The sequence below is a fragment of the Anneissia japonica genome, unplaced genomic scaffold, assembly GCF_011630105.1.
Source record: "Anneissia japonica isolate Jap-2015-1 unplaced genomic scaffold, ASM1163010v1 scaffold26_len2425191_cov177, whole genome shotgun sequence".
Classification (NCBI taxonomy): Eukaryota; Metazoa; Echinodermata; class Crinoidea; order Comatulida; family Comatulidae; genus Anneissia; species Anneissia japonica.
Window position 1 is genome coordinate 1634587 of NW_022685220.1, and position 18737 is coordinate 1653323.

General features: G+C 33.2%; 1 protein-coding gene across 3 annotated transcripts in view; it reads right to left on the reverse strand.

The window, feature by feature from the left end:
- Positions 1-1413: 1413 nt before the first annotated feature.
- LOC117109090 overlaps positions 1414-18737 on the reverse strand; it is a 20153-nt gene continuing 2829 nt past the window's right edge. For 2 of the 3 annotated variants that reach the window (XM_033251342.1, XM_033251347.1), the window contains 19 exons: positions 16632-16715; positions 16059-16106; positions 15164-15334; positions 14226-14287; positions 13959-14064; positions 13783-13845; positions 13320-13447; positions 12686-12833; positions 11400-11531; positions 10915-11305; positions 10119-10516; positions 9082-9149; positions 8533-8757; positions 7470-7568; positions 6216-6359; positions 5368-5457; positions 4863-5028; positions 3819-3915; positions 1414-2523 (listed from right to left, as the gene is read on the reverse strand). In XM_033251342.1, coding sequence (XP_033107233.1) covers positions 2465-2523; positions 3819-3915; positions 4863-5028; positions 5368-5457; positions 6216-6359; positions 7470-7568; positions 8533-8757; positions 9082-9149; positions 10119-10516; positions 10915-11305; positions 11400-11531; positions 12686-12833; positions 13320-13447; positions 13783-13845; positions 13959-14064; positions 14226-14287; positions 15164-15334; positions 16059-16106; positions 16632-16715 — 2679 coding nt within the window. In that variant the 3' untranslated portion in view covers positions 1414-2464. The remainder of the gene's footprint in view (positions 2524-3818; positions 3916-4862; positions 5029-5367; positions 5458-6215; positions 6360-7469; positions 7569-8532; positions 8758-9081; positions 9150-10118; positions 10517-10914; positions 11306-11399; positions 11532-12685; positions 12834-13319; positions 13448-13782; positions 13846-13958; positions 14065-14225; positions 14288-15163; positions 15335-16058; positions 16107-16631; positions 16716-18737) is intronic. The other variant, XM_033251335.1, reaches the window with a different exon arrangement.

The window sequence follows — 18737 nt, forward strand, 5'->3', positions numbered from 1 at the left end:
ACAGAACAAACATAAACTCAAACAACATTAATAATAACATAATTAACATTAATAAAATAATAACAATAATACATAGCAGTAGATAAACAATAGTAATATGTAACAAACAATAGTATTAAAAAAATAATAATAAAAATAATAACAACAATAACAATGGGTAATAATAATAATAATAAACAATATAATAAGAATAACAATATTAACATTAAGCCTAATAATAAAAATCAAAATATTAACAATAACATTAATGACAACAATAATAATAATCAATGATAGTAATAATAATAATAACATTAAGAATGATAATAGTAATGATAATAATAAAAATCGTAATAATAGTATTAAACAATAATAGTGCATACAGAAGATAGTAAGTTGAAAAAAAATACAATTATCAATTTTGAGTCCCTTTTTTTATCAATAATATTAACAATACAGGCAATAGCAATAAGCAATAATAATACTATATTTAATTAAGAACTTAATAATTATACAATGTATAAGCCATTAAATAGTTTGTTTTCCTGTAAATTAATTTTTTTATTTTAGATGTAAGTAAAGTTTTTGTTATAAATGTTTTCTCAGTAAGATGTAACTTTGCAACCTCCTCTTCTACTCGTCAATAGATTTGAAATACTTAACATACTCTGAACCATCATGTTTCTGCACTAGGGCCATAACTTTTCCGTCGATAGACCAAGCTTTCTTGACCAATGGAAGAGCTTTTACCTTCTGTAATAATGTATTTCTTGCATGTGTTAGGTCTTCCTGGATACCAATAGATGAGCCTTTGAGTTTTCGTCTAGATTTAATTACTTCGTTTCTCTTGCGATAAGAACAGAATTTCACCAGTATAGCATTAATTAAATCAAAATAATATTGTAAAACTAAAATAGCATTGATAATTAAATTACATATACAGGATACCAATATGTTACTATAAACAATATAAATACAATAATTGACTTAAAATAAATTAAAGCAAAAGTATTACAAGCAACTACGGAGTAAGCCATAACAGAACAAACATAGACGCTAACAACATTAATAATAACATAATTAACATTAATAAAATAATAACAATAATACATAGCAGTAGATAAACAATAGTAATATGTAACAAACAATAGTATTAAAAAAAATAATAACAACAATAACAATGGGTAATAATAATAATAATAAACAATATAATAAGAATAACAATATTAACATTAAGCCTAATAATAAAAATCAAAATATTAACAATAACATTAATGACAACAATAATAATAATAAATAATAGTAATAATAATAATAACATTAACAATGATAATAGTAATGATAATAATAAAAATCGTAATAATAGTATTAAATAATAATAGTGCATACAGAAGATAGTAAGTAAAAAAAAATACAATTATCAATTTTGAGTCCCTTTTTTTTATCAATAATATTAACAATACAGGCAATAGCAATAAGCAATAATAATACTATATTTAATTAAGAACTTAATAATTATACAATGTATAAGCCATTAAATAGTTTGTTTTCCTGTAAATTAATTTTTTTATTTTAGATGTAAGTAAAGTTTTTGTTATAAATGTTTTCTCAGTAAGATGTAACTTTGCAACCTCCTCTTCTACTCGTCAATAGATTTGAAATACTTAACATACTCTGAACCATCATGTTTCTGCACTAGGGCCATAATTTTTTCGTCGATAGACCAAGCTTTCCTGACCAATGGAAGAGCTTTTACCTTCTGTAATAATGTATTTCTTGCATATGTTAGGTCTTCCTGGATACCAATAGATGAGCCTTTGAATTTTCGTCTAGATTTAATTACTTCGTTTCTCTTGCGATAAGAACAGAATTTCACCAGTATAGCATGCCGTTTCTCGCTTTTAGTGCCACCGACCCTATGGGATCTGCTGAGTGCGGAATTTAAATGAAATGACCAAATGGGGGCCAGTTTCGATTATTGGGCCAAAATGTATTAATATTTTACAGTAAAATTCATTGACAAATTCTACTAATTAATAGAATAAATTATTTGTTAAGATATAATTTTCTATTATTCTAGTTTATCTGTGTTGAAAACTAACAAAAGCCTTCAAAAATCAAATCTTGGAGGTTCTCATAAGATATGGTAGAATAATAAACAAATAATGAATGTCTTTTTATTTGCGCAATGGATAGAATATTTTCTTGAATTGAAAAATTGACTGTTTCATTCAACTCGCTTCCAACTCATTGAATGGAACAGTCAATCTCTTAACTCAAGAAAATATTCTTCCCGCTGCACTCATAAACATTCATTATTTGTATACTGACTCACAGGTTAACTGTAGATAATCTCATTTGAAAAATGTTTTTTCCTAAAAGTCACTTTTAGTCTCCTTTAGGCCAACACTATCTCTTGTCTGTACTAAAAAATATAGGACGGGTGGACCAGCACACCAGGGTAACCCCTACTCGTCTCGAGTTCCTAATTGTGTGAACTCACAGTAGCCTGTACCCACAGCTGTTCACTACTGCTCCTTTCATCTGAAGATAAAAAAAAAACCCAAATAACCAAATTATAATATCAACACTGTAAATTCAAAATATATTTCTGTACTAATAAAGCTCAATAATAATGCTTGAACAATTAAACAACCTTTGACCACAACCTCACCAGCTGTTTAGGCCACTGATTTCCAGCCCCCACCAATATCTTCACTAAAATTTTCCAACTAGAAAAATCCTGTGCTACCAAATTTTAACAACTGTCAAAAAAAATTAATTGCAGATTTAAAATGATCAAATTAGTGATCAATGTCCAATAAGACACCAATCAAACATTTAAATTTAGTCTGTAATTTACAGACATTTTACTATGAAAATTCTTAATTCACTGCTCTATATACAGAAGATAGATTAATTTGCAAGGAATATATTTTGTCCTTTTAATCTTAAATTAAAAGCTAATAAATTATATGAAAAATTAAAATACGGTATCAATCTATTCCACCTAATTCCTGAAGACCTGATTTACACAATTTAACAAATTTCCATGGGACACATGAAAGGACATAAATTTCCAACTAAAACTGTCCTTTTTACAGGACTGAATTAAGACTTTGTTAAAGTTGGTATAATTTGATATGCAGCTAGATATGTGCAATGTCACAGTAAAAGGTACCGTAAGCTGCAGTGCAAAAGCATGCACACAGATCCATGGTAAGTATCTTGCAAGTGTTATGGGCCACTGCGATGTCTGTTTTTCGTACATGGAAATGGAACGGGACAATATTACAAAAATCTCTCTGTCGGATGCGATATAGCAAGTGTAGCAAGTGTAGAAGCATGTGCTGCAGACTGTAATAGTGTCACACTGCTTGTGTCCTTGTGCAAGACACTTCATCTGCATTTGCCTCTCATCACCCAGGAGTATAAAATTTATAGGTACCTGGTAGGAGGTGAATTACTTACAATGAAATTAGTAATGCTGATTGCACGCATAACTTGGAATACTCCCTAGGGACGGGAGGATGTTGCATGATGTGTATGATTGATTCTGCATCCAATGATCACTAAAATTATGCCCTGAGCAGTTTTCTAGATATGTTCATTACTGTATATAAATCCTATAAAATAATAATATAACACTAATAATAATGCCCATTGTAAAATGTTGTTGTGTGTGAATTGAGTACAAGTCTTATATAAGTTTTATGGAGTGTTGATATGTGGGAAAAAATCATCTTGTCACAGGAATTTAACCAAGGACCCTGGATTTGGAAAGCTGGCACATTAACCACCAAGCGAGAGCGCTATACTTCATGTGAATATGAACTTACCCGTTGACCTGAGATATGCCGAGGAACAATGCAACTGGATTGGGTGATTTATTACGTTGCTCATACACAACTGCTTCAGTAGGTTCTTTACATCACACTGAATATCAAACAAATACAAGGTAAGTGACAGATCCAGGAATTTGAAATAAAAGGGGACTAGGGAGGGACTTCACAGATGGAGATCTATACCATCTCAGCTCCACCATGGTTGGGGCTGAGGTAAGAAAATGTATCATTATTGTGGCACCTCTTGAGGGTCAGATTGAACATTTTTTGTTAAATTTTGAAAAAAATAGGGGGCCCCAGGCCAGTTAAAAATATAAACTAAGTCAAAATATTAAACAGAACAAGAAAGTATAAAGATACCCAAATTATACAAACGCAAGAATAACGACAGAAGGTTTAAATAACAAATAACCATAGAATAAAAATGTAAATTAAAGAAAATTTACACAAATGGAATTTTTAAAATTGACTACAGTCACTTTTTTTTCTGACTTCATTTGTTAGATTATTCCAAAGTTTAGCTGATCTGTAATGAAAGGTTCATTTTCCTTGAGTATTTTCCCAGTTGGGTACTACTAAGGTTTTACTGCTTTGGCTACAAGTGTGGAATTAATCACGGGTGGATCCAGAGATGTCCAAAAGGAGGGGGGCTGAAAGTGGGGCCGATTGAGATATCACTAGCCCTTGGGGTTCGGGCACATTCCCCCGCAAAATTTTTTTTTCTAGACCCCAAACAGGGCATGCCCCTGTAAAATTTTTGTTTTCTAGATGCCCAAAAATAACACCTGGACATTTTGGGCGATCACTTTTTTTCTTTTTCTTTCTTTCTTCTATTTGTTTTCTTTTGCTTTCCAAAAATTCTAAAGCTCTGTCCAGACTATCAAATTTTATTTATTTTGTTTATATCAATGCCCATATATAGTCATGATGTGCCTATATATGGTCATGATGTGATGTCATCATGACCATGTTAAGGCATGTCACATGTTTTTATCAAATAAAATTTAATAGTCTGGAAAGGGATTTAGACTACAATACCTTATCAAACAAATCATTGAATAAATTAAAGTGGAATGGTCCATCTCTTTTGATAACATCTAATATTTGCTGCCACCTATGGTCAGGTAGGCCTAAGATGCTTGCAATTGATTGGCTCTCTGTGCACCATACATGCACAGAAGCTGTACCATCGTCAATAAGTAATCTGTAAATCAGAGCAAAATTACAATTTTAATACAGTAATCTACTTTCTCGCTACAAATAATTTTATTAGTTCTGTATACAGTACCGTAATATATGCTGTACACTTGATATGATTCCTATCCCAGAAAGTATTTCAATTATTACTACACTCAATATATTTCAGAATGCTCTTGTTAGGTACTCTAATGTCTGGCATAAAATTAAAAAAAAAATAAGTGATGCTCTGTTTGTTCAAGTAGTGATGAGATGAATGTAATATGAGCTACATATGTGTACAGCCATTGGCCATTAAGAAATTATTAAAAATGTTTGAAATTATAGAAAATATGATAGAACCAACCTTGCAGAAAAACTCATGCAACCCTCAGCATGTTCATCTGATAAACAACATGTACATTGCTCATGTGATTTACACAGGAAACACAGCCATCTACAATGTTAAACAAAGCACTTGTAATCAAACCAAATATTAATTTTATTTTCATAATTATAAAATTAGTAAAGTTGAATGTAAATGTTGGCGAGCAACCCATAACTTGAGCTGAATTGACTCCAAGTCACTGTAAAGAGGCACTTATAGTATAAAGGTAATGAACTATAGCATCAAGACAACTCTCTTACTCTTCAGAAAGATACAATGGGTGTTTTAAAGTGCACACAAGCCAGATGTGTACATTGGACCTCTATTTTACGTCCTTATATTCAAGAAGACTAAATTCTTCCATCTGAACCTTGGATGCGGAGCGACTCGAACCAGCGCCAATGTTAGGGCTGTAGTTTGCGGTGCCCCTGCCTTATGCCTTGGCCACTTGTCTCGCCAACAATTACTGTGGCTCATTTCGTAATCAATTGGCGTTGGATCGTAAAAGGCTAAAAGTTCATAGCCCGGTGTAATTCTAACCCTGTTACAACAATGCCCATAAAGATCTATAACCACCTGAACATTAAGTACTTCCTACGAATGTCAGTCCTCCAACAACTGTAGTTCAACCATGGAGGAAATATTTCACAGTATATAATAGCATGGAGGAAATATAAAATATTTCAATATATTTCCTCTATGATAATAGTAGTACTAAACAATATGTTTAGCTTTAACTGAACCATATTTCTTTTAGGTAGGATTTTGATTTTGAGACTCAAATGATCTCACCAGATGAATTCACTTAAGATTGTACAACCTCTTACCTGATATTGAGGCTGTAGAGGGCAGTGATGAAGCCATTAATTATAAAATTAGTTTCCTTGTTGCCAGATAACAGTGACCTCAAAATGTGAATGCCGTATGTGGTCTGAGCTTCTGATGTCACTTCAGGTTCACCATGGACATTGCTGGATTCGATAAAACAAAATATATCTTGTTAAAAAAAAATCGGACTCACTCTAGACATTTGCAGAAGGGGGTCCATAAAACCTCAGTTTCTATTGTATGAAAGCATCCAACGAGGTGTGGAGCACTGAGAGGGAGGGATCGATTACCAGCTGGGTGATTAAAAGTCGAATCATATCCTTGGGCTTTACATACAGTTGTCTCTCGCTACCCACAAGTATAAATGGGTACCTGGTAGGATGTTGTAGCATTGAATGTACTAGTTTTGTGCACTAAATACGTAGCGCATGATGACTAAGTTTACTCCTTAGGGAGCAGAGAAGGTTGCGTTTTGTTATGTTTGTATGCTATCCAGTGACCAGGGTAATAACGCTCAGCGCCTTTGATCATTCGTTGGAATTGGTGCTACATAAATATTTGGGTATTATTATTATTATCAATTTAGGACTGTTTTCCGTTATATTTTCTGAGCATTCTCCTGGTGGCTATGCATGAAAACAGCCATTGGCTATGTTACCAACATATAAAATGGTTTATTATATTACATTTCAGTCTGAAAATAAGTACTCCAAGAACCAAGGAGGGGTTTAGACATCACTAACACACTTCTGAATCTGCCACAGGGACTGTGTGTTGTACTGGTGATCTCACTTAAAATTATATTTAGGAGTGGAGTTGAATAGCTTAGTGGTTAAGATGCCTGCCTTCTAATTCCAGGGTCCTGGGTTCAATTCCTGTCACAGAAGGACTTTTTTTCACAACCATCCGCCCCTGCACTCCCTGGGTTTCGATAAGAGATTTGGTTTATAAAGCATCATTCCATCATGTAAGTGATGAGTTTACTTGCTTTTGTAAAGGAAATAAAAATCAGTTTTAAAAATATAAAACGAAGCAAAATTTTCTTTTTTTTCATCCATCAGTATCAATATCAATGCTGTGCATGCCAACTAAAGAATGGAACTGGAAACTAAAGTTAATGTAGTTAAAGTTAACTATAGTTATGTGGGGTTGTAAGAACATATTATGGATTTTTACAGGACTATAAATCAGGACCCCAGGACATAGGACTGATATCTTAACCCCAAGCTACAGCTGCACTGCTTTATACTTACTTTTCAGTTACAGTACTAGGAATATGTAGTATTTGAATAGATGTCAATGCTCCACTTTGGCAGTGTATTTTACCTTTGGATCTGTTAACTTCAACTCCTCTAAAAAATAACAAAGCACCATTATTTGATTACAATGTTAGTTATATGTGGCAAAGACAAGCCAAACCAGTCACTCGTCGCAAAAATTGATTGTGAGTTATTAATACAGTGTTAGAGAGTAAAATGAAAGCTATAAAATGGTAAAAAAATCATTCAAATCGGACATTTCCTTATGAAGTTACAAGCGTTTAAACATACAGCTGTTTAAAGAACAATATATGAGAAATCAGCCTTCAAAGTTTATGACTTCAGGCATTTCTCATGCAGAAACTATCTTCAAATCCTTAAAAAGTGTTGTTTTAACATTGAAAATGGGGAAAATAACAGCATACAATGATGCATAGATATGTAAAGATTAGTTTAGTGCAATAAAATAGATTTTTTAAAATTTGACATTCCAGCATATTTTGGCCATTTTCTCTGAAACACGATTTGCGACGAGTGACTGGTTTGGCTTGTCTTTGCCACATATTAAGAACCAAAATGTCTAATTAAGGTTATATTTCCAAATACCAGTAGAGTACTATACGAAACAACAATTTATGTTCTGTATTTAATTTTTGTTTAAATCTTTGTTTATTTCGTATTTTAGCTTAGATTAATTTCATTTATTAAGTCTCTTGATGTTATGAATCTTTTGTAAATTGTAAGTGAATGAACCATCATTTGGATGTCTGCTGCTGATCAAAAAGTATGTTCAAAAGTGTGTTCGAATATATGTGAAGTCCACTGGTGGAGTGTGTTGTAAACATAATGCATATCATAAGCAGTTAACACTGTTGAAAAAAAAGCGCAGATATCCATGCCAACAAATCCTGGAAGAATGAGTGTGCAAGCAAGCTACAAAATTGGTTAATTATTAAGACGCTTGTCACGCACCGGAAAGTGTGAAGATTTTAGTTGTTCCACTCACTAAAAACCTGTCCCACACTATATCAAATTTTGTCAGGAAGACTCAACATACCTTATACAAATGAGAGCTTGTGGAAGAATTCCTAGTGGATATTGTTGAACAGAACACTGTATAGATACGGGAAGACTCAATGCATAATTATAAATGCTTGATGCCGTATCAATTACTTTCAGATGCATATAGACAGAACCATGTTGGGAAGGTGTTTGTGAATTGTACATGCCACAGACAGCAACCACTCCAGTGAAGGAAACAACTTTCTTCGCAGACTTGAAGCTTTTAAGAGATAAGATAGTTAAGGTCTTCATCAAAATGGTATATATTAAATAATCATGGTGGCTTGTGATTGGTCTAATTTTTATATACAGTACTATACTTTCTACAAAATGAGACACGGTGCAGCTTTATGTAACAAAATTAATACCAATCACCAGGTTAGCATACCAGTTTTAAAATTATCCTACCACTAAAAAAACAAGGAAAAACATAAAGAAATAAAACACAACTTTAAAGTTGCTCACTTATTATTTATTATTACAAATTATATTTGAAATAATTTTTTTAATATGAAGTAACACAAGGACTTTTTCACGACTTTACCTTGAGATGATACCTTCAACAGAAAGAACTACATCAGAATCGTCAGCATACTGATTGGAGGATTTAACCTGACAAACATAAATTCAAGATTCAAGATGTTAGTCACTGCATAAATGTATCGTTTAAACACAAGATTTGTTTCCCACAAGAAAGGGCAGTATGTATACATATTCTTATGAACTTTATTTCTTTATACTTTTTTTATTAATTCTCAAAGCCTTACAAAAACTGCAATTCACATAAAAAGATTCATAAAAATTTAAGGCAGATGGGGATCTACCACAAAGGTCAATGGACCTTTAGCCCCTACAGATACAGAAAACTCATGATAAAAGTATAAGGGAATAAAACAAATATACAATAGGCCTATCCTTAGGAGTCTAATTTAAAGTCTCCTGAAGGTACTCAGTGAAGTCACTTTTACATGATAGGGGAGGGAATTCCAAGCTAAAAATTAAAATTTGTATACATCAAATCGAGAATGAGGAATTTAATAATTATCATGAGATGCAATAAAGCTTGCAATTTATTTGTAAAAATGGTATTTTTTGTAGACTGTCATCGCTTTATAATAATTGTGTTTGTGATAATCCTGAATTTGATATTTTTTTTGCATTGTAGTTTTCTAAGTTTAAGTCTATTACATTTGAGTCGGTTAAATAATCTTTATTGTATTTTTTAATAATTTATAGGCTTTTCACTGATATTGTGTAAGTTTTATACTTTATATTTCCATCCTGTAATTGGTATACACTGTTGGATGTGCAATAAATAAATAAATAAAAAGCGAAAAAAATATTGATGAGTAGGTCAAGATACATATGAACCAATGTCAAATTCGGTTTCAACCTCTCTCATCACTGAAGGTCTTCATAAAAAGTTTCTTGTTTTTGTATTTTTTTTAAAGCATATTTGTTTCTTTTATTTCAAATCCCTGAGACCTGACTAGCATAGTCAAGTTTGTTCCTGACAATTGCACAATATTACTTTACACATAAATAGGGTGTTCCCCAGTTTATATATCAGTGTGCACTTACCATGCACTGCTGGATAACATCACGCTCATTGACAGTAAGTGTACACTGGTTGCTCATCTTCTCCAATATCTTCCAATTATCATCCACGCATGTGTGTTTAATAATTTGGTAGCAACATCCTGCATACAAGACGGGATACCACTTCACAGCGGCTCCCTCAAACTTTACAACAACATTACGACTCGTTGGGTTATTGCTTTTATCTAGCGTAACAGCCGAGGGCAGACCAGCATCTTGTGAGGCAGTGTTAGTAACGTTTGGAACTGTGTCATGAAACATGATGGCATCAATTGTGAATGAAATACTGCTTTCGGTTTTTGTTAGTCTTTTCATCAAGTTCCCTTTCTTTATTATTTTAATTGTATACATTTTATCTTGTGTCCCAATGGTTGTTAATTCTGAAAAATAAAATAGTCGCATGGCACAAAATAAAATATAGTAATTTAAGGATTTAGTGCCTCATCTTAAACAATCTTCAAAGCACAATTTGTAACCTAAGCACCTATTTTGTATTGATTGATGTATTTTATTGGTTTAAGTATAATAACTCCTGTTTATAAATTGTCAAGTGGGATGAATACAGAATTGAAATTAAATTGAAATTTGATTTGAAAAGGAACACCTTAAACAAAAAAAACAAAAAACTGAGCTCCACCCAAATAAATACAAATATAATTATCAATAAATACATAACCATAATTAGGTAAACATTTTAATGAAATTTAGCTACTGATAAAACAGATTAATTATATTTACTCCTACATGGAAGGAAGAAAAATAAGAAATCAATAATCACCTTTTGATGTAACTGATGTAGATGGAAGCTTGAAACATGTCGTAGATGACAGATTGTGTGAAGTGATGTACACAGCTTGTCGCATATCAAACATGATATACGACCTCACCATCACTGCATCGTCTCCTTTACTGAACTGCTCATGTATCATCAAAAATTGTGAAATTTTCAAAAGACCATTAAGATTCCAGACATGGGCATACGGACAAATGTAGGAGTATGGTGCGTACAATGACTGATCTTTTCGTTGGAAGCAACTAATATGTTTGCATATATGGCTTGGGAGGGAGTCTGATTTTAAACTTGTTACTACGCAGTCAATGCTTCCTGTCTCGTCCTGTAGACTCAAAGTTCCAGTCGCAGCGTTGGATGTGAGGAAAGCAATCAATATCTGCCGAATATGTCATAAGAAATTTAAAAATTCTATTATTATCTATCTTACTGGGTAAATTATACTTTCAGAAAATTCAAGTTGATTCTCATACCTTTGGGTTTTTGAAAGTGGTTGAAGAACTAACATAATGTCCATATGATTTTCCACGACAACAATTTGAATTGGTGAATTGATGAATAATTTCTTTCTTCAACTCATCTAGACTTGGCAAGGAAAAGAGATTCTAAAAAAAATAATAACACAATCTATTTCACTTGATTTTCTAGCTTGATTTCAAATGTAATAGTTATTATTTATTGTCATGTAATTGTTTTTTCGTCATGTAATTAGTTTTGTATATTGTAAATTTTGCTTAACAATTTTATTGAAATTACAAGCCTCGCATAGAATTTGGCCTTCAGGCCATGACTTGTGACCACTTTTAATGTGGATGTTCTGAATAATAGTAATAATGTTTATTTGGCAAAAAGTACTGTATACAAAATTAAAATAACATGTATTGCCTGGATAGGGAATGGGCGAAGCAGCTTAGCTCAGTCGGCTAATCTGGTGGTAGCCGCTGTGTGTGTGCTGAACCGTGGAGATCTCTAGGTCCCCGGTTCAATTCCCATCGCTGCCTCTCCTTGTGTTTCAGCTAGAGAGAGCTAGAAATACAAGTTACTAGCGCACCGTCTTTCGGAAGAGACGTTTAAGCCGTTGGTCCCGTGTGCATTATGGCCCATGTGCATGTTAAAGAACGCAGTGCACTCTTCGGAAAAGAGTAGGGTATTGTCTCCCGGTGTACTGCCCAATCACCACCAGAAGGACCCCACTTGAAATAAGTCTTCTTCTAGACTTTCGTGGGCTATCCTTGGTGTTTACACCGAATAAATCCAATCCAATCCAACAAAACATGTTCCCTATCCTTCATACTGTGAAATACACTAATTAAAACAAAAAACAATCAGAAATTAATCACAAACATAAAAGGTAAAATACTTAACTAAATTATTTTTAAAAGTGGAAACATTAACAGAATTTTGAAGTAGACGAGGCAGTTCTTCCCAGAGTCTGGGAAAGGACATGATAGCAGAGTTAAAAAAAATATTGCTTTGGCTTTCCAGTGAATAATAAGCCTGCCCTCACAACGCTCACTCACAAATTATGAAGAACTTTGAAACCAAGAATAAAAATTGTATTGCTCAAAAACAGCCAAACTTTAAACAATTATGTAATTTTATGATGAGTATAAAATATCAGGCAGTGTTTGAACGTTACGTGCTGTGGTCTTTATAAAATAGCTCAAGATATTACAAATGCCAACTTCTATCTTATACTTCTATACTGCTACTCATTAAAACTTGTTCAGCACTAAAAAAAGGTGGTGTGTTAATATACCTTTATTTTTATCTGTGGTTGAACATCATCGACGATACAGGTTTGATGAGGCGACCTCAAGAACTCTGCATAAACATTTCTCTTCCGAGGAAGTAAGCAAGGCTCAATATCAGTCTCTATTATGTTTCCGATCATCTTGCTAATTTTTCTGAAACATTTTATGTATTCATTCATTTTGGTTTTTGTCATCTATTCATTTTGCCTATATTTTATTTCATTCTAATCCCACAGTGGGCCAATCAGAGCTCACAGAATAAACATATGTTCTGCTCTGTATTGCATTGTCCACACTACATTAAAGTTCTGTCCTTACTACACTAAAAAAAAGTCCCACATTCATAGAAATAAATATACTCTTATCTACTTCTATTTCTATTCATACGAGCACACACAAACACCAAGTGAAATCTTGAAATAAATGTATGATTGAGTAAATTATATATCTGATATTATCTCGATATTTTCTACATTAATCTATAATGAAATATATTAAACACGGTACTATTGATTTGGAAGCAAGCAATTACTATTATTAGTAATTGCTTGCTTCCAAATCAAGCAATTACTATTATTAGTATAGAATAGAATTGATATTTTTATATGTATAGTTCGTCCAATAAAATCTTATTCTTACCTATGAAATTTTTCTGGAAGTTTAAGTGTGAGTTGCCTGACCAGAAATTGTAAGCGTGTTAACATATAGAAGCCTGGGATGAATTGTGTTGTCAGTTTGACAAGACAGCCATTTAATGAAATGCAATACTAAATAAAAAATAAACGGGACATCAAGTAATAAGAATAACAAGATGAAAAAAAGCACAAATTTCGAAGAGGAAGAAGAGGAAGATGAAGATTAGATAAATGGGAATAAGTAATGAGAAAGGGGAGCAGGGGGGCAATGGGGAAGAGAGAAGAAAAGGAAGGGTAGGAGGTAGTAGAGGGGAGTAGGATTGAAGAGAGGAAGAGAAGGGATATGACTATAAATAAGCATAAAAAAAAATTATTAATTTGTTACATTTTCTCCAACATATACATGAAAAGCATTAAATTCAAAATCTTTTATCACTGAATGAATAAAACAAATAATAGAGACTCACCGAAGGAGATGTAACTGCTACTACTTCAACATGAGATCGCATGCAACACACAAGGCAAGGAACCTGTTAAAAGTAAAATATTTTATTACTGTAACATCTCATATATAAAAATTAAAAACATATTCATACATTGTTGGACAAATTCTAAACATTGGTTTGATTTGGCACAGACTAACCTTTGACACAGTCTTTAAGTGAGCATTGTAGACTGTAACGCATGAATCTACCCTGATCTCTGGTACGACACAACCAATGTCCTTGTTAAGATATGTCAAATATAGCCTTGAGGAAAAGAATATAAAAATTAAATCTAAATGGAAGCATGGCGCAGCAGAAAGGATTTGGGCCTGCAATTGAGAGGTCATAAGTTCGAGCATGTGTGAGAATGGTAATGTTGCTATCTTTGGCCAGGGCACAGGTGCCCTTAAAGACCATTACTTTACCTTATATTGTCATCAAGCTCATAAATACCAGCACTAGAATCAATAATTTTGGTCACCTTTCCCTAAAATAAACAAAAACACTATGATAAGTTAATAATTTCACTAATTTACACTAACGTATAAATTAAATGTTAAATAAACCATCATGAATAATATCATGAATAATGAATTACCTTTACCCTGAAGCCCTTTAACTCTACTTGGTAGGAGCTAGGTTTAATTGAGTGACAACTTGTGTGATTTGATCATATATGGGTATGTCATTTCACTCCCATATAATGTATGAGCATGTCATATCACTCCCATATATGGAAAAATCATAGGTATTTGTCACATAAAACTTAATAGTGGATATAGCTTTTTAGCTCGATACAGATAGTATATATTTGATCCTGGGGTTTAGCCAGAAAAACGAATTAGGCCGTCCAAAATTAAAGCCAGTAGGCATGGCACTGAGCCAATGGACGGGCACGCCCACTCTGGGCCACGCCCATCTTTAGGAATCTACACCAAAAATTGGTACGAAAACAACATACATTAAATCAATAAATGTTGTTTTTATCAAACGTAAATATGATTTAGCTTTAGTTTAATGTAACATTCGATAGATTTGAAAAATATAAAGAATAATATGCTAAAGGTAGACCAGGCCCAGTTAGGCTAGGCCAAGCTGATAAGGTCAAGTCATCCAAGCCATCACGGTAAAAGTGGGCATCCTAAATAATAGCCAGCTCGCTGGCTAAGCCTATGCTTTGATCATACTTGGTAGGACGTAGGAGGTACAGTAGGTATCCTGGAGTACCAATTTTGTGTAATTTATGCATATACATGGAAATGATATCATATCACACCCATATATGGGCAAAAGGTATTTGTCACAACAACAGCATAGTGTAGACATAGCTTAATAGCTCAACAGAGACAATTTTTGATCTTACTTGGTAGGAGGTAGGTTTACTTGATTGCTCAAGTTGACCAACAGCCGCCTCTGAGTTTCCACTTGATGATGACTCAAAATGGTGTGACATCACCGATGCACAACTTTCCTCCATTTCACTATTTTGATTCTGTTCCAGTGACTTCAATCGCCCTTCATCAATCACAGATACCTGCGTAAAAAAAGAATAAAAGGCATGAAAATGCATGAGAGAACAGCTTGGTCTCACTCGGCTAATCTGGTGGTAGCTACTGTGTGTGCGCTGACAGTGGAGATCTCTACATGTAGGTCCCGGTTGGATTCCCATCGCTGCCTCTCCTTGGGTTTCAGCTAGAGGGCTGAAATACAATTTACAATAGTGCACCGTCTTTTAGGTGAGATGTTTAAGCCATTGGTCCTGTGTGCATTTATGGCCCATGCGCACGTTAAAAAACGCAGTACACTCTTCGGAAAGGATAGGGAATTGTCTGCAGGTGAACTGCCCAAAAACCACCAGAAGGACACCTCGGCTTGAAATAAGACTTCTTCTAGATTTTCGTGGGCTATCCTTATGTTCACATCAAATAAATCCAATCCAATCCTAAAAAATGTTCACAATTAGAATAAAATGAAGAGATGAAGGAAGAAGTGTTGAAGACTGCCACATGCATGAGAGCAATTGAAGAGTGTGGAGAAAGGAAAGGGCTTTTGTAAGCTTTCTTAACGCATGCATTTTGCTGTGTGCGATGACACTCATGGGCAACAAACCTTACAGGCAATTACTACAGCAGAAAAACATGCAAACATTCTGAGCAAGCAGAAGACAGGTTAGTTTCCTGGTAATTTTGCTAGTTCGCATGTGGTAGGTTGAGCATGAGCGACTTGAGACTCATAAAAATGTGAAAAAATAGAAATACCTTTGTCTTACTTGTGCAGGCAAACACTTTAATTTGTTCATCCAAACCCTGAATTCAAAAATGTTTATATCTATCAATCAATCAATCAACCAATCAATCAGTTTAATTTGTTTGCATGAATACTTACAATCAACAATGCAAAATGCTTTTCTGTTAGATTTTGTAATATCTTTTTCATTTTAACCGTCAGATTTTTGTATGCCCATATATAGTCATGATGTGCCTATATATAGTCATGATGTGATGTCATCATGACTATATTTAGGTATGTCACATGTTTTTGTCAAATAAAATTTGATAGTCTGGACAAATCTTTAGACACTAGGATCACCATTCGTAAAAATATAGAATAAAATTCTTGTTTAATGAAAGAATAGGTATATTTTCCAGGCAGCGAAGGTGGATGGATGTCTTTTGCGTATGATTGTTTCTGTATCCATTCCAATAATACTTTGATAGTGTATCACTGTTACAAACAAATCTTATTAGACAAAGCTTAGTCTTTTAAATTGTGCATATACACAATATAATGAATTATGCACTAGTATCCTTTGGTTAACTTAATAAACTTACCTTAGTAATTGTTGTAGAAATGACATTAGATAATTCTATGTATTTGTGTACTTGGACACCATTGTACAACTGCCACTGGTTCCCCTATTAAAAAAGTCAAAGCCACTAAATTATTTACATTAAAGGAAATAAATACTACAACATCCTTAAAGTTTTGCATAATGAAAGGTTGCAAAGTCTACAGAAATTTATTATTAATATATAAACAATTCATTAGTTCGTTGTAAAAAATAACTTTGTTGCCATATAGAGATGCCATGAGCATCTCTATATAGATCATAGATACGTGTGCCATATAAATCTCTGATTGATTAATTGATTGATTGACTGAATTCAATATCTTGTAGATGTTAAAGTTTATACTACTTTAGATTTAGGTGGCAGACAACAGGGATCACTATAGTAATCCTGGTAACCATACTTAAACATTCTCAATGAATTTCATCTGGTTCCATCCATCGTTCCAAGTATAATGTAGTAGGAAAAGTTATCTTTTTAAGGTCATTTACACACAAAACACATGTTGGCGCACAGATTCACAGAAGCGTGAATGTCCCAATTCATCCATGCGTTCATTAGCCTGAAGAAAGTGGCTGTAGAAGTTTCTGAAATCGTTGTTAAGGTAAGTAAATAATTGGTTCAACAAATAATATACTGTAATTTTCCAAACAAAATTACAGCAGCAATTAAAAAAAAAAATTGGGTTGCCAAATATTTTACAGTGTTTTGAGTATCTATTTTTTAATGTCCTGGGATGTGGGTCGTGGTACATTGCCTGAAAATTTGTATTGTTCTTCTAAACTATGGGCAGCCACACACTATGAGATTTTTGCCCATCAGATATACAACAATTTGTTTATCACACTTGTCAACCTTCCAATATAGGCCTAAAAGAAAAGTCTCTCCGGAAGGCAAGTCTCACATTTTTTTAAATCAAGATAAAGTGTTAAAACAAGAGTCTGATCAAATACATTAAAATGAGTGGGCAAACATTTGTAGGCTGCCAGCAAGTCCTCGCTATTGGTTTGCCTAGGGCCTACCTTTGCAATGATGAACTGCTGACTCCTACTCCGCAACTCAAATAAAAACATTTTGTTGCCATTTTTTCTATGAAGATAAAATTGAAATGTGAAGAAGGTGAGAAAATGGATAACCCATAACAATGACAAACGTTAATTAAAGTTAGGACTTTCTGTTGACTACCTTATGTTAAGGATTCCTCCAATTAGCTAGTTAGGCTATCCCTGACTGCGCCTAGGGTCGAGCTAGAGGGTGCAGGTCAACTCGGCCACAAGTCAACTCGGCCACAGTCAACTCGGCCACAAGTCAACTCGGCCACAAATCAACTCGGCCACAAAAAGTTCTAAGTAATAATAATAAGTAATCTTATTCAACAGAGAAAACCTGCCACTTACAGAATGGAATAAAATCTGACAATTGTAACATTAACAATTTAAGCAATCTTAATAATTAAGAAAAACACATATATTAATGTTTAATTTTGTTCATGTTAAAACACTGACATAAAACATGAGTACATACTGTAGACCTAATCATAAAAAATTGAAATAGAAAAACCACATTATAATTTTCTTAAATGTTAAACATTTACTTTGAATCCGACTAAAATCAAATGAATGCACGATGGTGTGCATTTCGATACTATTTTCTTCAGAACCACGCCCAAGAATTAGGCCTACGTTAAAATTAGGTGCAGCATCTGATATCAATTATCCACAATAGGAACAATTGGTATTGTTGAGTGACAGACTTCAGTCCTTCATATTTGTTCGACCATTGGGGGATATGTTTGAAACCCGTGAGTGACAAGGATGCATCCAATGACGTGATTCACCAGTGACATGTCGGTCCTTTTCAAATATTTATTTTAATAATACTAATTAGTCATAATAATGATAATAAAGGTGATAACAACAACAATATTAATAGTGATATTTATTTTAACAATACTAATAGAAATAATATGGTAATAATAATGATATTTAAATATCTATTTTAATAATACTAATTAGTGATAATAACATTGAAGGTGATAATAGCAATAATAACAGCAATAATAAATTAAAGATAACGTTTATTTTTATA